At 46.0% G+C, this 18,011-nt stretch overlaps 1 protein-coding gene across 1 annotated transcript in view; it reads right to left on the bottom strand.

Annotated features, from left to right (window-relative positions):
* CDHR2 (cadherin related family member 2) overlaps positions 1-18,011 on the bottom strand; it is a 314,955-nt gene that overhangs the window by 278,943 nt on the left and 18,001 nt on the right. Inside the window, exons 4-5 of the mRNA XM_063927912.1 lie at positions 17,398-17,535; positions 6,701-6,832 (exon numbers count right to left, since the gene is read on the bottom strand). Coding sequence (XP_063783982.1) covers positions 6,701-6,832; positions 17,398-17,535 — 270 coding nt within the window. The remainder of the gene's footprint in view (positions 1-6,700; positions 6,833-17,397; positions 17,536-18,011) is intronic.

The following is an 18,011-nucleotide window of genomic DNA, read 5'->3' as shown; positions in this document are numbered from 1 at the left end:
CCCTTTTTGAACCTTAATTCTTTGTAAGGATATTCATATGCCTATCCCAAGCATGTTTAAATTGCTCTACAGTCTTAGCCTCTACCACCTTTGATGGGAGGCTATTCCACTTATCCACTACCCTTTATGTGAAATCATTTTTCCTTAAATTTCCCCTGAACCTGCCTCCCTCCTGTTTCAGTGTATGTCCTCGAGTTCTAATACTTCTCTTCCTTTGAAGAATGTTTCCCTCCTGAACTTTGTTAAAACCTTTGGTATATTTGAAAGTTTCTATCATGTCTCCCCTTTCCCTTCTCTCCTCCATACTATACATGTTAAGATCTTTTAGCCTTTCCGGGTAAGTTTTGTGATGTAGGCCATGCACCATTTTAGTTGCCCTTCTTTGTACACTCTCTAATGTATTTATATCCTTCTGGAGATATGGTCTCCAGAACTGGACACAGTATTCCAGATGAGGCCGCACCAATGACCTATACAGTGGCAATATTACTTCTCTTTTCCTGCTACTGATTCCTCTCCCTATGCAACCAAGCATCTGACTTGCCTTTCTCATTGCCTTGTTGCATTGCTTTCCTGCCTTTAAGTCACTTGAAATAGTGACTCCTAAATCCCTTTCCTCCTCAGTAGTTTCCATTATAGTACCCTTGATACTATATTTAGCCTTTGGGTTTTTGAAACCCAAGTGCATGATTTTACATTTTTTAGCATTAAACTGTAGTTGCTATGTTCTTGACCATTTTTCAAGCCTAGCTAGGTCATCAATCATTTGTTTTACCCCTCCTGGTGTGTCTACCCTGTTGCATATCTTTGTATCATCTGCAAAAAGGCATACTTTCCCTTCAATACCATTTGCAATGTCACCAACAAAGATATTAAAGAGAACTGGTCCGAGTACAGATCCCTGGGGTACTCCACTGGTAACATTTCCCTCCATAGATTGCACTCCATGTACTACAACTGTCTGTTTCCTATCCTGCAACCAGGTTCTTATCCATTTAACTATTTTATAGTCCACCCCCACACTTTCAAGTTTATTTAGCAGTCTGTGATGTGGGACAGTGTCAAATGCCTTACTAAAGTCTAGATATGCTACATCTACAGCTCCCCGTTGATCTATTATTTTCATCACAGAGTCAAAAAAGTCAATAAGATTTGTTTGGCATGATCTCCCACCAGTAAATCCATGCTGTTTTGGATCCTGTAAGTTGTTTGATATAAGATATTCCACAACTCTATCTTTTAGTAGTTTTTCCATTACTTTCCCTACTACTGATGTAATGCTTACTGGTCTGTAGTTACTTGCTTCTTCCTTGCTTCCACTTTTGTACAGTGGAACTACATTTGCTCTTTTCCAGTCCTCTGGAATGGCACTTGTATTTAATGACTGGTTAAATAATTCTGTTAATGGTGCCACCAGCACATCTTTTAGCTCTTTTAGTATGCTTGGGTGTATCCCATCTGGCCCCATTGATTTATCCACTTTTAGTTTTGAAAGTTCAGTTAGGACCTTCTCCTCTGTAAATGTACTTTCATCGACCTTATTTTTATGAATGTCCTTGCAACATAACTGGGGCCCCTTCCCTTCTTCTGTAGTAAATACTGAGCAAAAATAATGATTTAGGTGATCTGCTATTGCCTTTTCTCCCTCCACCAAATTCTCACTCTCTGTCTTAAGTCTTATTATTCCTCTATTTGATTTTCTCCTTTCATTTATATACTTAAAAAAAGTTGTGCCCCCTTTATCTACTGACTGGGCATTTTCTCCTTAGCTTCTGACTTTGCACGTCTGATCACTTTCTTAGCATCCTTCCGTCTGTCAAGATACACCTCTTTGTCATTATTATTTTGAGTCTGTTTGTATTTCCTAAATGCCATCTTTTTTGCTTTCACACTAGTTGATACTTCTTTTGTGAACCACACTGGCTTCCTTTTCCTGGTGCTTTCCTAACCCTACTATAGATCTACAGTGTCTAGGGGTCTATTTCCTAAGTCTTGGATGGAGATAAAGTCCCTGGAGATAAAGTACCAGCCAATCAGCTCCTAACTGCTATGCCACAGGCTGGGTTTGAAAAATGACACTTAGATGCCGATTGGCTGGTACTTTATCTCCAGCGACTTTATCTCCATCCAAGGCTTAGTAAATAGACCCCTAAGTCAACAGTCAATAGGTTGACACCATATGGTTGACATGGACAAAAGGTCGACATCTGAAAGGTCAACAATAGAAAAGGTCAAAATGGACAAAAGATCAACAGGTGCAAGTGATCAACATGGCAATGGTCTATACACATATAGTATGGTCGACAAATGTTTTTTGGTGATCTTTCATATTTTTAGACTTTTTCCATCCTTGACTATTCACGTCACAAATCATTACCTTTAATAACATTGGTGGTCATTCCGATTGTTCACTCGCTAGCTGCTTTTAGCAGTATTGCACACGCTAGGCCGCCGCCCTCTGGGAGTGTATCTTAGCATAGCAGAATAGCGAACGAAATATTAGCAGAATTGCTACTAAATAATTCCTTGCAGTTTCTGAGTAGCTCCAGACCTACTTCTAGATTGCGATCACTGCACACTGTTTAGTTCCTGGTTTGACGTCACAAACACGCCCTGAGTTCGGCCAGCCACTCCCCCGTTTCTCCAGACACTCCCGCGTTTTTCCCTGACACGCCTGCACACTCCCGTAAAACGCTCAGTTACCACCCAGAAACACCCACTTCCTGTCAATCACTCACCCATCAGCAGAGCGACTGAAAAGCGCCGCAGGATCCACAGCAAAAAGTTTTTAGTTAAATAACTAAGCGCATGCGCCCTGCGTGCCTTGCGCATGCGCATTTTGCAACAAATCGCAGCATAGCGAAAATCGGCAACATGCGAACAACTCGGAATGACCCCCATTGTGGCGAGCAAAGTGAGATGCCGCTCCCGAAGTTTGGCGAGTGAAGAAAGCGTACAAGGGGACGCATCTCTACAAATAGTTGTCACAGATAGAAAAACTATCCACACAAACCCCATAAATACAAGAAAAGTGTGTCAACTATTTTTGTGTCGACCATTGCCATGTCAACCTCTTCAGCCTGTCGATCTTTTGCCCATGTCAACCTTTTCTGGTGCTGACCTTTCATAGGTTGTCCTTTTGTCCATCTCAATGTAATTCATGTCGACCATATGGGGTCGAATTAATGACTGTCGACCTAGACATTGTAGATCTTCTATGACACACCCCTTTAATAATGTTAAGATATGAGGCAGAGGGTAAAACTGTATTTGTGATGTTTCAGTCTCTGTAGAGATTAATGTACTTTTTAGCCCTCAGTTCCCTTGTATCTCTGGCTTGTGTCACTATTACCCCATGTGCGTGTTCATTTATTAGCCTATATATTCTGAACTAAAATCTTACTCAGGTAAATACAGGTGTACTGTGACCTGGCACATAGTGCTGTCATGGTATGTTATTTTAGGAGGATGCCATTCTGTGTATGAGGTTACAAGTTATCATGGATAATCCTGCTTAACTCATCTATTGTATCCTTATATGGTCACACATGTAATAAACATGAGGAACAGGTAATCTCTCTCTGAAGATGCTCCTCCACAGGGGACAATCAGGACTTCCCTATCATTGTTCCTTCTGTTTACTGTCTCTGACAGACAACTCAGACCCTGACCCAGCATGTGGTCTGCAGGAGAAGGCCTGCTTTGGGAGGGAGGAGGGAGATACCTGAAATGGGATCCCACAAATCAGGAACCTGTGCATCCTCCCCAGGTGAGCACGGCATCATGGGCATTTGGAAGGTTATACAAGAGGTTGCGCAGGTCAGCTCCTCATGTTGGTCACAGGACTTTGGCTAATGGGTGATTATCTGCCAGGGTACCTTGTGGAATGCATCACCAGTGCTGTGTGGACTTATACGAATTTACTACTGCGTGGACTTATACAGATATTCTCCTGCGGACTAATCTGCTATCACTGCTGTGTGTACTCAGTGATAGTTCTGCAGTGTGTACTCAGTGATAGTACTGCTGTGTTGACCTGTTGTAACGTCTGTGTGGAATTGCTGTGGACCTAAATCCTCTACTGGGACTTACTATCTGGACTGCTACCTGCATATTGTTTCTGGGCTATATTTACCTCTGTTTCCTGTGAATTATCTATTCCTGTGTGCAGTGAGAAATAAACCATCACTTTGGTTTCATCGGCTCTGGGTCTGGGTGATTGAAAGAACCCTGAATCCTCACAAATAACATGTTACATTTACTTCAAGATGGCTCAGAACCATTAACATTTCAAACTGACTAATGCAGCCCATACATCAATCGGTCCAATCCATGAGTCTCGTTGCTGATCCAATTGGCAAAATACAATATGCTAAAAATCCCGACTAGACAATTCTGATCATATTTGGGTCAGAATCGGCAAGTCAAGATTGTCCAACATGTTGGATTTTGTAGATCATATAGTTACGAGTGTGAGCGCACATAAGATTGAGAATTTGGGTTAATTGGAAGGCTGCTGGTTTAATAAAAAATCCTTTATTCTTTAAAAGCAACAGACCAAATAAACATAACAAAGAAAAAGAACATCACAATGGAAATCACAATATATTAATTTTCCTATATGAATTAAAATATATATGTCCGCTCTGGCCAGTTAGACTTTGTGGTTGATTAGTAATTATGCATGCATGCCAATGGATTAGTAATTGGTTAAAGCGAAGTACACTCTTTAGATACAGTTTTAATGGTTAAAAATCATTTTTTTCCCTCCAGGGAGTTTTTAGTAGTGATATTAGTATTGATTAAAGAAACTGTTAGAGCTGTATAATTTACACTCTTTTGAGAGAAACAAAGTCCCTTAATTGAGAGTTGATAACACAGTTCACTAATGTGAAGCAACTTCGCTCAGGTGGTGTTGTGTAGTGCCAGCTCGCACTGATCAAAGGATGCAATGCTGGTGAATTAGGTGATCACTCGTTCCCCAGTCGTGACACTCATATGGGCAGTGCTTACCCTTCCACTCTGCGGCGGTTCTGGTGTCTCCGGCTGGGCTAGATCACACTTAGCGGCGTGCAGCTGTCTCAAGCTGAGCGGTAGACGCTAGAAGCGTGTAGTGATGCAGGGAGCGCTCCGCTGCGGCTTCCGGGTTGGTCAGAGCTTCCGGCTTCCGGTGCGTTCCACCTGCGCTCCACCTGACGTCTTTCAGTCACATGACGCATTTCTCCGCCCGTTATGGGTGGCGGTTTCCTCAGAGGATTTTGTAGATCATCCGACCAGGGGCAGAACTCCCAGAGGCAACAGAGTCAGTTGCCGCTAGGCTCCAGACCTGTAGGGGGCACCTGGCTCCTCTATTGTACCGCGATATCATAGATGCATGGGGTGTGCCTGTGCACATCAGGCACACCCTGTATAGAGAGCCGCGGCAGCTGCTGGTGTAAGTATGCGGGTACCACACACTGCACAGTGCACCCTGCTGTGATCTGAACTTAGTACCTTACCACCACAGCGCCACCTCTCACCTTGCCAGGACTGCTGGAAGACAGGAGAGGGGCACCAGCTTTACTGTACATCATGGCCACGCACGCACGCTCCCTGACCAGTCTTTTCCTGCCAAGAAGAAACAGCGCCTTCCCTCACTATCTGACTGCCGGCTTGCTGTTTCTTACAGGTGGGCTACCAGTGAAGGAATGCCAATAGGCGGTGCTAGATATGGCCAGCTGGAAGACAGAGTGCAGCGAGGAGGGTGATGCGCTGTCACTGCCTGTGGAGGAAAAAGTTGTGGCAGTGTGTGTGTGTTTTTATCTACAATGGGGTCAGTAATACAACATTTATCTTGTCTCTGGGCAACTGGGATGAAGTAACGCCAGTGCATCTGACTCATTCATCAGCAGAATGGAGAATGATGTACTGTATGGGCCCCATTACTACAAGTTGGTGATTTCTCTCCCCAGAGTCACATGGCATGTTACAAAAACTGAAATTGTGATTTCAAGGTCAAACTTTATGTTTACCTGTGTTATACATTATGTTTTATTATCACTGTGTTTTGGAAATATCCGCACAAATATTTCTTTATCTTATAGGGCATCCTGGATGCTTTTTGCGTTTGTGGAATTGTAGCCCAGGATTTTAACTGCACTTTGCTGTAATCAAGGAACTCAGCTTTCCTCTTGCAAATGATTTGTTCCTGTTCAAAATTGTTTTTATAGCAGAAAACTCCCTTTACACATAGTAGCGACGTAGTTATCATGTAGACAATCACGTCAACAGTCAAAAGGTCAACACCATAATGTTGCATGTCATAGTGTCAACATCATTTAAATGTCGACACTCAACCTGCAAACTGTCGACACAGTTAAAATATCAACAATACGGTGGCCCCAGTAACAACCTTTCATACAGTAATGTTTGTTTATAGAGAAACAGAAAGAAAAATTACATTTTGTTTTGTATTATATCCATGAAAACAACTTGTTATCTCTCGGGGATTATTATGTGAGACAGTGGCCCACCATGGTGTGTGATCCTTACTCTCCAAAGCTATAAAGTGTCCCTCAGTTGAAACACAGGAATGTTTTTGGATTTTTTTTATATACTGAAGAACTTACACTGAAATGTAATCATCAGATCAATAGACTGTGTACTGTACCAGTAAATCCATTTTGTGATACTTGGCAGCAGAGGACATTGGGTTACTTACTAGCGGGCTATTTTCATCAATAGAGGCCACATAAGGAGCACCTATGAATTGTGGATCCATGTCTGGCACATCAATGACATACAAAAGCACATAAGCTGTAGTGTGCTGTATAAATTCGAACTGTCCTTCATCCTGAAAAATATTCAAAATAAATATATATATTAGTAAATACTATCAATAGTTGCCATTAAACTGATTAATTTGTAGGGGTCTATGTACTAAGCCTTGGAGAGATATAAAGTGGACGGAGGTAAAGTGCCTGCCAACCAACCAGCTCCTAACTGTCATTTTCAAACACAGACTGTAGCATGGCAGTAAGGAGCTGATTGGCTGGTACTTTGTCTTTCTCCACTTTATCACTCTCCAAGGATTAGTACATAGACCCCATTATTGTGTATTCCAACTGTAACTAAATCATGCTATACCCACAGGGTGATTGTGTCAAACAATGCAAGTGCACATGCTATGGGTTTGCGTTGGGTCCAGCTGCTTCCATATATGTGTCACGTGTACGTCTTTATAATAATGTACATCCATGCACCCGAATGTGTAAGGACTGAGACGCCCACTTCCAGTATGAGCTTCCCGCTATGGCCACCAGCTCTGCGTGGGAGTGACTCAACTGCCAGAAATGTCAGTGGTGCATAGCCAGATTAATGGGGGGATGCAGGGCATACTGTACCCCAGGCTCCCCTTTTTCAGGGGGCCCCCCGGCCAGAGCACACTGATATCACTAGCTTTCACTCTCAATGCGAGATCCAGAATGCGATCAGGACAGTATGCAGTGCAGGCAGAGACACAGGAATATCAGGTTTCATGAGATACTGATGGAGATTTCTGACCAGAGAAGAGATAGGAGGGTGGAGAGAGCTGTAAGTAACACAGGAATCCCAGCTTCTCCTCCTCCCTGCCTTGGTGTCTGAGTCCTGTGTAAACTGTTATGCAACTAAACCGTTTGGGTCTAGAGATAGAGACACACACACAGAGTCCTCCTTAGTCCTGTCCCAGTGTGTAAGTAGTACAGAGGCTGCTGCTATTCTTGCATGTGACAAGATAAATTATTTTATTTTTCTATGTGTATTTTAAGGTTGTTTAAGTTGTCTTTGTTCCACTACTAGAAAATGTATAAAATAGTGGTCTTTCAATTAGGTTGAGCTACTGTATAAACAGTACCCATTCATTATGAAACTATTAGTTTAAAACTAATATACACCATTGGTTTAAATTTAATATACACAATCCATACCTCCAAACATGACCCAATTCAAGGAGGGACAACATGCTCTCTACCTAGACTTCCTTGTTAATTTATGATTGCAAACACCTGTGTTGAAATACCTTTCTTATCAATTAAATATTTCAACATAGGTGACGCCAATCATATATTAAGTGGGAAGTCCAGGTAGAGAGCATTTTGTCCCTCCTGAAATTGGACATGTTGGGAGTTATGCACAATCTAATATACATCCCCCACCTTCCACCGGGGCCCCCCTGTCTTAAGTACCCCGGGCACCCCCAATGCTTAATCCAGCCCTGCAGTGGGGGGGTGGGGTGGAGATTGCTTGGTGAGAAACAGAGGGTATATAGGGAGCTGCTTTGACACCAAAGGCAGGACCTGCAGTAGCAGAGAGAAAGCAGAGCCAGAAGGCAGATAGGGTCAGACCTGCCTGGGTGTGTGGCTGTCGGAGAGCGGGCAATGGGGAGTTGCTCAGTGGGGCAGATAAACCCTGTGTTGGCTGGGCAGTGATCTGCAGTAAGGAGCCACACATGTAAAGAGCAGAATGGTGCTGATACTGACCCTTGGAAAAGCTAGATCAGGGCTCTCAGAGCTGGGCAAGCTAGTACCTGGCCCTAGAGGGAGACCTGGTCATGGGTGAACGTCGCAGAGGGTGTCAACAATCAAGAAAGGGGTGACTATTGCAGTCTTAAGTTACTTACAAATCAAATGACTTTATCGGACTTAAACATCTCTGCTGAGAGTTAGATTATCCAAGGTGTATTAAGAGTATTAATGGAGCAGTTTTTTGGAGACATTGGGCCAGTCAGAGGTGTACGCAGTCACATGTACAGATGCAATTTTACACTCAGGGAATTTGAAAATATACAGTATGCTAAAAGCTCAGCCACCACCTTATGTACAGAGATGCCCACTGCTGGCATCTCACATCCGCAGTTCATGTGCATAAGCGGAAACCTCGTCTGCACATGGGTCAGGCCATGGGACATCTGAGCAACTGTATCAGACTGAGCAGCTCTCCTAAGACGCCAATGCCTCTCGCAGTGGCTGACTAGGGAACGCCCAAGAACGGTCCTGACACAGACACTCCTGCATTTTTTCTAGCCACTCCCCATTACCTCTCCTAAACGCTGACTACTTTTCACTCACTAAAATAAATAAATCCTCTGTGTGTGCACTATCACTGATCAATCGTTGCACGCGAGCAAAGAGGCTTTAGCGCATGCGCTGTGGCAGAAAAAAGCTCCACTGCATCTGATGTCGACATTGTGTGCACCTCTGTATCAGGTCCATTGTTTGCCAAAGTCTCTAGTTATACTTCTATATTGTATGCAGACCAACGCGCCTATGGCAAACACCGACAGTTCAACCTCGCAACAATGTTATATTGTACACTTTATTTCTAGGCTTCAATTCTGAGTGTGAACAAGTGTGTATGGTTGTGGATATTATTGAGTAGAGGCTGTTGGAGCTTATGGATGTTTTAGTAGAAAGTACAGAGAACCATAAGTGGAATACTTACTATATGATTAATAATTTGGTCCTCGAGAGATTGTACTGTGGTTTTTACAATCAAGAGACCAATTGGAGGGAAATGTGTGTTTATTACTATGTAGATTTTTTTTATTATATCTATATTGGATTTATGTTACTGCTCAAAGGCCCTCATTCCGAGTTGTTCGCTCGCTAGCTGCTTTTAGCAGCATTGCACACGCTAGGCCGCCCCCCTCTGGGAGTGTATTTTAGCTTAGCAGAATAGCGAACGAAAGATTAGCAAAACTGCTACTAAATAATTCCCTGCAGTTTCTGAGTAGCTCTAGACCTACTCCTAGACTGCGATCACCTCAGTCCGTTTAGTTCCTGGTTTGACGTCACAAACACGCCCTGCGTTCGGCCAGCCACTCCCCCGTTTCTCCAGCCACTCCTTAAAACGCTCAGTTTCCGCCCAGAAACACCCACTTCCTGTCAATCACACTACGATCACTCGAGCAACGAAAAAACGTCGCTCGAGCTTGTGTAAATCTACAAAGTTTTGTGTGAAAGTACTTAGCGCATGAACACACCCCACCCAAATCTAATTCTCTCTGCACATGTTACATCTGCCCCACCTGCAGTGCAACATGGTTTTGCCCATTAGAGAAAAATGTTCCTGCTGCGATCAGTTCTGAATTAGGCCCCAGGTTCCAGTTTGTGCACATATACATTATACATATGTTACTTTAAACTGCGCAGGGCTATGGTGTATTGTTTACAGTATTATGCTGTTTTTAATCTGGTACATTATCATGCATGCACTAGTAGTATTTACTATATATATTTATCAAGGGGACCAGACCATGCCCTCTCCAATGGTTAGGCAAACGAATGTGGCAGCTGGCCACACCCCCTCTACAGATTGGCCACACCCTTAAACATGGGCCCCTACCAATGCATCCCCCCGGTGGGCCCGTAGTATACACCGTAGTAATTTTGTAGGTATCAAAAGTATTCTATTTTGGGATTCTTTCTCTTCAATCTTTTTAATTTTATGCTATATTAAAAGTTATGTTTTAAGGGCCTAATTCAGGTTGGATCGCAGTGTGCAGCGTCCTGCGCATGTGCCCACATTTTCTGCAGGGGGGCCGCAGAAAATGCGATCACCTCTGCCTGTCAATCAGGCATAGACGGTCACGGGGTTGGGAGGGGGGGGGGGGGGCAACGCTCCGTTCCCAGGGAAGAGGTGGAGCGGTGCGGTGCAAATTGGGGGGCGGAGGCGGCCAAATGGGGGCGTGTCAGGGGCGTAATCACAACGGCTGCGTGAAGTCACACACAGTCGCCGCAATCAAGAACATGGCGGCGGGACTTCTGCGAGCGCAGGCCCGGCATGAGCCATTCTTAGTTTCTGCTAACAAACAGAAATTGCGATGTGTTTGCAATTTATGCTTGTTCAACAGGGGGAGGCGCCGGTCAGCATGCTGGGTGGCCTTGCCCAGCGATTGGCGGCCCCCAGCATGATAAGAAAAGGTCTGCAAATTCTGCTAATTAACAAAATTTGTAATCATTACTGAATTAGGCCAAAAATTAACTACATTAGCGCATATGTAATCTTTACTCATTTAAAAAAATAAGAGTGCCCCCCATATCCGTATTGCCTTTTTCTGACTCAGGGGAGCACCACCAACCACTGTAAAAAAAACACGCATGATCTTCTTTGTAAATCCCTTGGGAGTTGGTTATTTGACACATTGTTGAAAGAAAGAAAAACACCCTAAGGTGAATTTACTCCAGGCGCTGATTGGGGAGATGCACCACAGCAGCTGTTTTATTGGAACAGGTTTGAACTGCTTTCATTGATTCGTATCAGGACTGAGAGGGGCACTGCTGCTTTGTGATCTGACACCCACCAGTGTCTTCTTACAGGGGCGGATCCAGAAAAAAATTACAGGGGGGGCACCATAAGGGGCGTAGCTTCATTGGAATGGGCGTGGCTTCGTTGGAATGGGCGTGGTATTGCAGGAAAAGACTACCTTATACCCCAGTTTTGCAACCTGCACGCCCAGACGTTGGCCACCACAGGAAAGAAAAATAATCCTGATTCATGCCCCTTACATTATTTGTCATTTTTCCTCCTTATAGTAATGCCCAGTATATATTATTCCACATACTGCAATGGCCCTTAGACATTATTCCACACACAATAATGCACATGACACAATATGCACACACTGTAATGCCCCAGACACATTATGCCACACACCGTAATGCCTGTGACACATTATGACAGGAATCGCAATGCCCGTTATACATTATGCTACACACTGCACTGCCCCTGATACATTATAGCACATACAATGTCTGTGACACATTATGCCACACACTGCAATGCCCGTGATATAGTATACCATACACCGTAATGCCTGTGACACATACCGCAATGCCCGTTATACCCTATGCCACACACCGCAATGCCCGTTATATATTATGCCACACTGCAATGACCCTGAGACATTATACCACATACCACAATGCCCGTGATATAGTATACCACACACCGTAATGCCTGACACATTATGACACACACCGCAATGTCCGTGATACATTATGCCACACACTGCAATGACCCTGAGACATTATACCACATATCACAATGCCAGCGATATAGTATACCATACACCGTAATGCCTGTGACACATTATGACACACACCGCAATGTCCGTGATACATTATGCCACACACCGTAATGCCCATTACACATTAAGTCCTACAGTAAGGCTTCTAATTACTTTTCAAATACCTGCTCGTTGTCAGGGGTTTCATGCACTGGGTGTCATGCTCGTTGCCAGGGGTTTCATGCTCTTGGTTCCATGCACGGTGCCAGGGGTTTTCATGCTCAGGGTGTCATGCTCGTTGCCAGGGGTTTCATGCACTGGGTGTCATGCTCGTTGCCAGGGGTTTCATGCACTGGGTGTCATGCTCGTTGCCAGGGGTTTCATGCACTGGGTGTCATGCTCGTTGCTAGGAGGTAGTCCTTGTTGCTAGGGCTGTGCTCCCAGTGCCACATATGTCCCCAGTGCCAGATATTCCCCCACGGTGCCAGGTACTCACATGCCCCCAGTGCCAAATATAGCCCCCCCCATGTGCCAGGTACACATATACCCCCAGTGCCAGATATTCCCCGACAGTGCCACATATGCCCCCAGTGCCAGATATCGCCCCCCCCCCAGTGCTATATATGCCCCCAGTGCCACATATGCCCCAGTGCCAGATATTCCCCCCCAGTGCCACATATGCCCCCAGTGCCACATATGCCCCCCCCCCAGTGCCATATATGCCCCCAGTGCCAGATATTCTCCCCAGTGCCATATATGTCCCCAGTGCCAGATATTCTCCCCCCCCCTCCCTGCCAAATATGCCCCCAGTGCCAGATATTCCCTCCCCAGTGCCATATATGTCCCCAGTGCCAGATATTCTCCCCCCTCCCTGCCAAATATGCCCCCAGTGCCAGATATTCCCCCCCAGTGCGTCCCCCCCCCCTTCCTCCGCCGCCGCCGCTGCTCCCCCCGCTCCCCTGCTGTTAGGAGGGACACGGAGGGCACAGTGCACGCCTCTCTGTGTCCCTCCTGTGTCTCCTGCGGCCGCGGGTCACTGTAATAAAGGAAGTGCTCACGAACGGCACTTCCTTTATGAGACCAGCGGCCGCCGGAGACCCAGGAGGGACACAGGAGAGGCGCGCACTGTGCCCTCCGTGTCCCTAACAGCAGGGGAGGAAACGAGACCGCAGACTGACATACGGACGCTCGTCCGCATGTCAGTCTGCACTAAAAATGACAGGGGGGGCACGTGCCTTGGTGCCCCCCCCCTAAATCCGCCACTGTCTTCTTATATATACACCCATGTATATTTTATACCATTTTAATTGTATTCTTTTACATTATTAAATATGTGGTTTTTCATGTGACCTGCTTCTCTCATATATGACCAAGTTAGCGCTTCAATTCTTTTCTTTGTATATATTTGACACATTGTGCCTACTCCTACCCTTGCACCCAGTGTCGGACTGGGGCATGTAGTTCCCACCGGGAAAATGCAGTGGTAGGGGCCCATGTTTAGGGGTGTAGCCAGTCCGAGGAGAGTGTGTGGCCTGCCATATCATTGGCTTGACTAACCATTAGAGAGTGCAACATCTGGCCCCCTTCATAAATATATACAGTAAATTCAGCTGCTGCATGCATCATAATGTACCAGATTAATAACAGATTAATAACAGCAGTGCACTGTAGAAAATACACCATAGTCCAGTATAATATAACATATGTATGATGTGTAATTCAAGTGCACAGTCTGGAACCTGATCCTTAGAGCAGGAGGTGGGCCCCCAGGCAGTGGGGCCCACCGGTGGTTTCCCCCATACCCTTGTGGGCCATCCTCACCATTATTATTTATTTCCGTTCAGTGCAACAAGGTAGGAACCTAGGGGGTTATTCAGGTTGGTATCCGTTCACATGGTCGACCATGTCATGGTCGACAGTCATTAGGTCGACCACTATTGGTCGACATTGACATGGTCGACATGGACACATTGTCGACACATGAAAATGGTCGACACATGAAAGGTCGCCACATGAAAAGGTGAGTTTTTTAACTTGTTTTTCTTTTGGGGAACTTTTCCATACTTTCCGATCCACGTGGACTACGATTGGAACGGTAATCTGTGCCGAGCGAAGCGGTAGCGGAGCGAAGGCACCATGCGAGGTGACGCGGTGCACTAATTGGGGTTCCCAGTCACTTTACGCAAAAAACGACACCAAAAAAAGTTTAAAAAATCATGTCGACCTTTTCATGTGTCGACCATTTTCATGTGTCGACCATGTGTCCATGTCGACCATGTCAATGTCGACCAATAGTGGTCGACCTATTGAGTGTCGACCATAACATGGTCGACCACTCATACCGGAACCATTCAGGTTTGTTAGCAAACCAAAAAAGTTAGCAATTAGGCAAAACCATATTGCTCTGCAGGTGGGGCACATGTAATATGGGTGGAGAAATTTAGATTTGGTGGGTTATATTGTTTCTGTGCATGGTAAATACTGGTTGCTTTAATTCTACACTGCAATTTAAATTTCAGTTTGAACACACCCCACCCAAATCTAATCTCTCTGCACTTAGGTGGTCATTCCGAGTCGATCTCTAGCTGCATTTGTTCGCAGCGCAGCGATCAGGCTAAAAAACGGCAGTTCTGCGCATGCATCTGCGGCGCAATGCGCACGCGTAGCATACGGGCACAACCAACGATGCAGCTTTGCACAGGGTCGAGCGATGCATTTCAGTCGCACTGGTTGCCGCAGAGTGATTGACATGAAGTGGGCATTTCTAGAGGGCAAATTACCGTTTTCAGGGAGTGTTCGGAAAAACACAGGCGTGCCACGGAAAACGCAGGTGTAGCTGGGCGAACGCTGGGCGGGTGTGTGACGTCAAATCCGGAACTGAACAGTCTGAAGTGATCGCAAGCACTGATTAGGTTTTGAGCTACTCTGAAACTACACATAATTTTTTGCAGGCGCTCTGCGATACAACCGTTCGCACTTCTGGTAAGCATAAATACACTCCCAGTGCGCGGCGGCATAGCGTTTGCACGGCTGCTAAAAATTGCTAGAGAGCGATCAACTCAAAATTACCCCCAAAGTACATCTGCCCCACCCATACTGCAACATGGTTTTGTCCAATTGCTAACTTTTTTTGTTTGCTAACAAACCTGAATAAGGCTCCTAGGAAGTCATTCAGATCCAGTGCCGTAACTAGGCATTTTAGCGCTGTGTGCAAGAAACGTCATTGGCGCCCTCCCCCATGTAAGATAGGGGCAGTGCGCGCCGTAGGCGCGTGAAAAATATATAGGGACGTGGCTTCATGGGGAAGGGGCGTGGCCACAAAATAATAGCAATTCATACTACGGTGCACAGTAGTCTACATTATTCAAATTACGCTGCACAGTAGCGCCACTACACCAGGTAGAGCCCCTTTTATACATTACAGCAGACAGCGTCCCCCTTTTTACACATTACAGCAGACAGTCTCTCTTTTAACACATTGCGGCAGACAGCGTTCCCTTTTTTACACATTACAGCAGACAGCGTCCCCTTTTTAACATTACGGCAGACAGCGTCCCCTTTTTACACATTACAGCAGACAGCATCCCCGTTTTTACACATTACGGCAGACGGTGTCCCCCTTTATACACATTGCGGCAGCCAGTCCCCCTTTTTACACATTACGGCAGCCAGTCGCCCTTTTTACACATTGCGGCAGCCAGTCCTCCTTTTTACACATTGTGGCAGCCAGTCCCCATTTTTACATATTGCGGCAGCCAGTCCCCCTTTTTACACATTGCGGCAGCCAGGCCCCCTTTTTACACATTGCTGCAGCCAGGCCCCCTTTTTACACATTGCGGCAGCCAGTCCCCCTTTTTACACATTGTGGTAGCCAGTCCCCATTTTTACACATTGCGGCAGCCAGTCCCCCTTTTTACACATTGCGGCAGACAGCATCCCTGTTTTTACACATTACGGCAGACGGTGTCCCCCTTTATACACATTGCGGCAGCCAGTCCCCCTTTTTACACATTACGGCAGCCAGTCCCCCTTTTTACACATTGCGGCAGCCAGTCCCCATTTTTACACATTGTGGCAGCCAGTCCCCATTTTTACACATTGCGGCAGCCAGTTCCCCTTTTTACACATTGCGGCAGCCAGGCCCCCTTTTTACACATTGCTGCAGCCAGGCCCCTTTTTTACACATTGCGGCAGCCAGTCCCCCTTTTTACACATTGCAGCAGCCAGGCCCCCTTTTTACACATTATGGCAGACGGTGTCCCCCTGAGAGAGAGAGAGAGAGAGAGAGAAAGAGAGATACAAACTTACCATCTCCCCGCTGACAGGCTCCTCGTGCAGCTCCCTCGGTGCAGGCAGGTGAGAAGGAGGAGGAGGGAGGGGGACTGGACTGGAGCCGCAGCATTGGTAGTAAGCGCCGCTGCAGCATCCCCCTCTCCTTCCGTATTGGCTGCCCGGCGCTGCTGTGGATGCTGGGATGGAGGAACCGCATCCCAGCATCCACAGCAGCGCCGGGCAGCCAATACGGAAGGAGAGGGGGATGCTGCAGCGGCGCTTACTACCAATGAATAGTGCTGCTGCGGCTCCAGTCCCCCTCCCTCCTCCTCCTTCTCACCTGCCCGGCGCTGTAGCTCTCCTCCATAGCGCGGCGGCGGCGCACGGCGCATACTTCAGAGGCATGTAATGAGTCAATTTGACTCATTACATGCCGCTGGCCGTGCGCCCTCAGGGCAACTGCGCTGTGTGCCAAGCCCACTTGGCACACACGTAGTTACGGCCCTGTTCAGATCTGATCGCTGGGCTGCATTTTTTGCTGTCCTGTGTTCAGACAGTCGCCGCCTACAGGGGGAGTGTATTTTTGCTGTGCAAGTGTGCATTACTATGTGTACGCCGAGCTGCTAAAACTCTGTGCGTACAGTCTCTGCGCAGCCCAGGAATTACTCCTCCAGTGTGATAGAATCAGGCTGATCGTGGCCGGAGCTGACGTCAGACACCCTCCCTGAAAACGCTTCAGCATGCCAGTGTTTTTCCACACACTCCCAGTAAATGGACAGTTACCACCCACAAACGGCCTCCTCCTGGCAATCACCTTGCGAACGCCCGCGCAACTGGATTTTTCGCACCATCCCGTCGCTGACCGGTGATACCCATTGTTGTTGTCCGACGCACGTGTGCATTGTGGTGCATATGCATGAGCTGTTATGACCTGTGTGAAAACGCACAGCAGCGATCACATCTGAATGACCCTCCTAGTGCGGATACTCCAATCCATGTGTTCGTTTGTCGGCCTAAAGAATAAAAGCGGAGACCAGAATTCCTAAAAACAATACACATTATATTCTGTGATAAGAATTTCTTCATGTTTATTAACTTACCGTTGCATTTAGCTTTAATTGGTAGAAGGAGCTCTTGCTGTTGTAGTTCAACGTACCATTAAGTGTAATGTTACCAATTGTTGGAAGGCCATAGGGTTGGATGTAGAAGAGGTCAGATTCCGTATTACTTGGTATGACCTAGAAAAGCAGGGTCAGAATGTAATAATGTGCTTAGTGCTGATGAGAAGAGGAATAATATCTAATATCCAATCCACCACTAACAGCATATTGTGTGATCCTGAGTCAGACGCATCTTCGGCTGCTCTTCCTTTTGTCCACAGCAGCCAACTTTCTTCCCTAAGCTAATGTGAGAGTCCGTCAGTATATGCCGAAGGTCCGTTAGTCTACATATGGACGCCTATCATGGACTACAGCCCCCAGTCACTTACAGCCCGTAGTCCGTCTATATCGCCGCTGCGCACTGTAACTTGCTCATTGGTGCAGCTAATAGTGCCAGCTATGGTGTATGGGGTATGGCGTACCAGCTACTAATTTCTTAATGGTACACCAATGTTACCAAGTTACTTGCACCACTGCCATTACTCCTAATAAAGAGATTGCAGACAGTATTTACAGCACCAGCAAGGCTTTTGGTCCCTTTTAATTTCATACAG

Source organism: Pseudophryne corroboree, chromosome 6 (genome assembly GCF_028390025.1).
Source record: "Pseudophryne corroboree isolate aPseCor3 chromosome 6, aPseCor3.hap2, whole genome shotgun sequence".
NCBI classification, from domain to species: Eukaryota; Metazoa; Chordata; class Amphibia; order Anura; family Myobatrachidae; genus Pseudophryne; species Pseudophryne corroboree.
The sequence above is the reverse complement of the archived record's forward strand: the minus strand, read 5'-3'. Positions and strand labels throughout refer to the sequence as shown.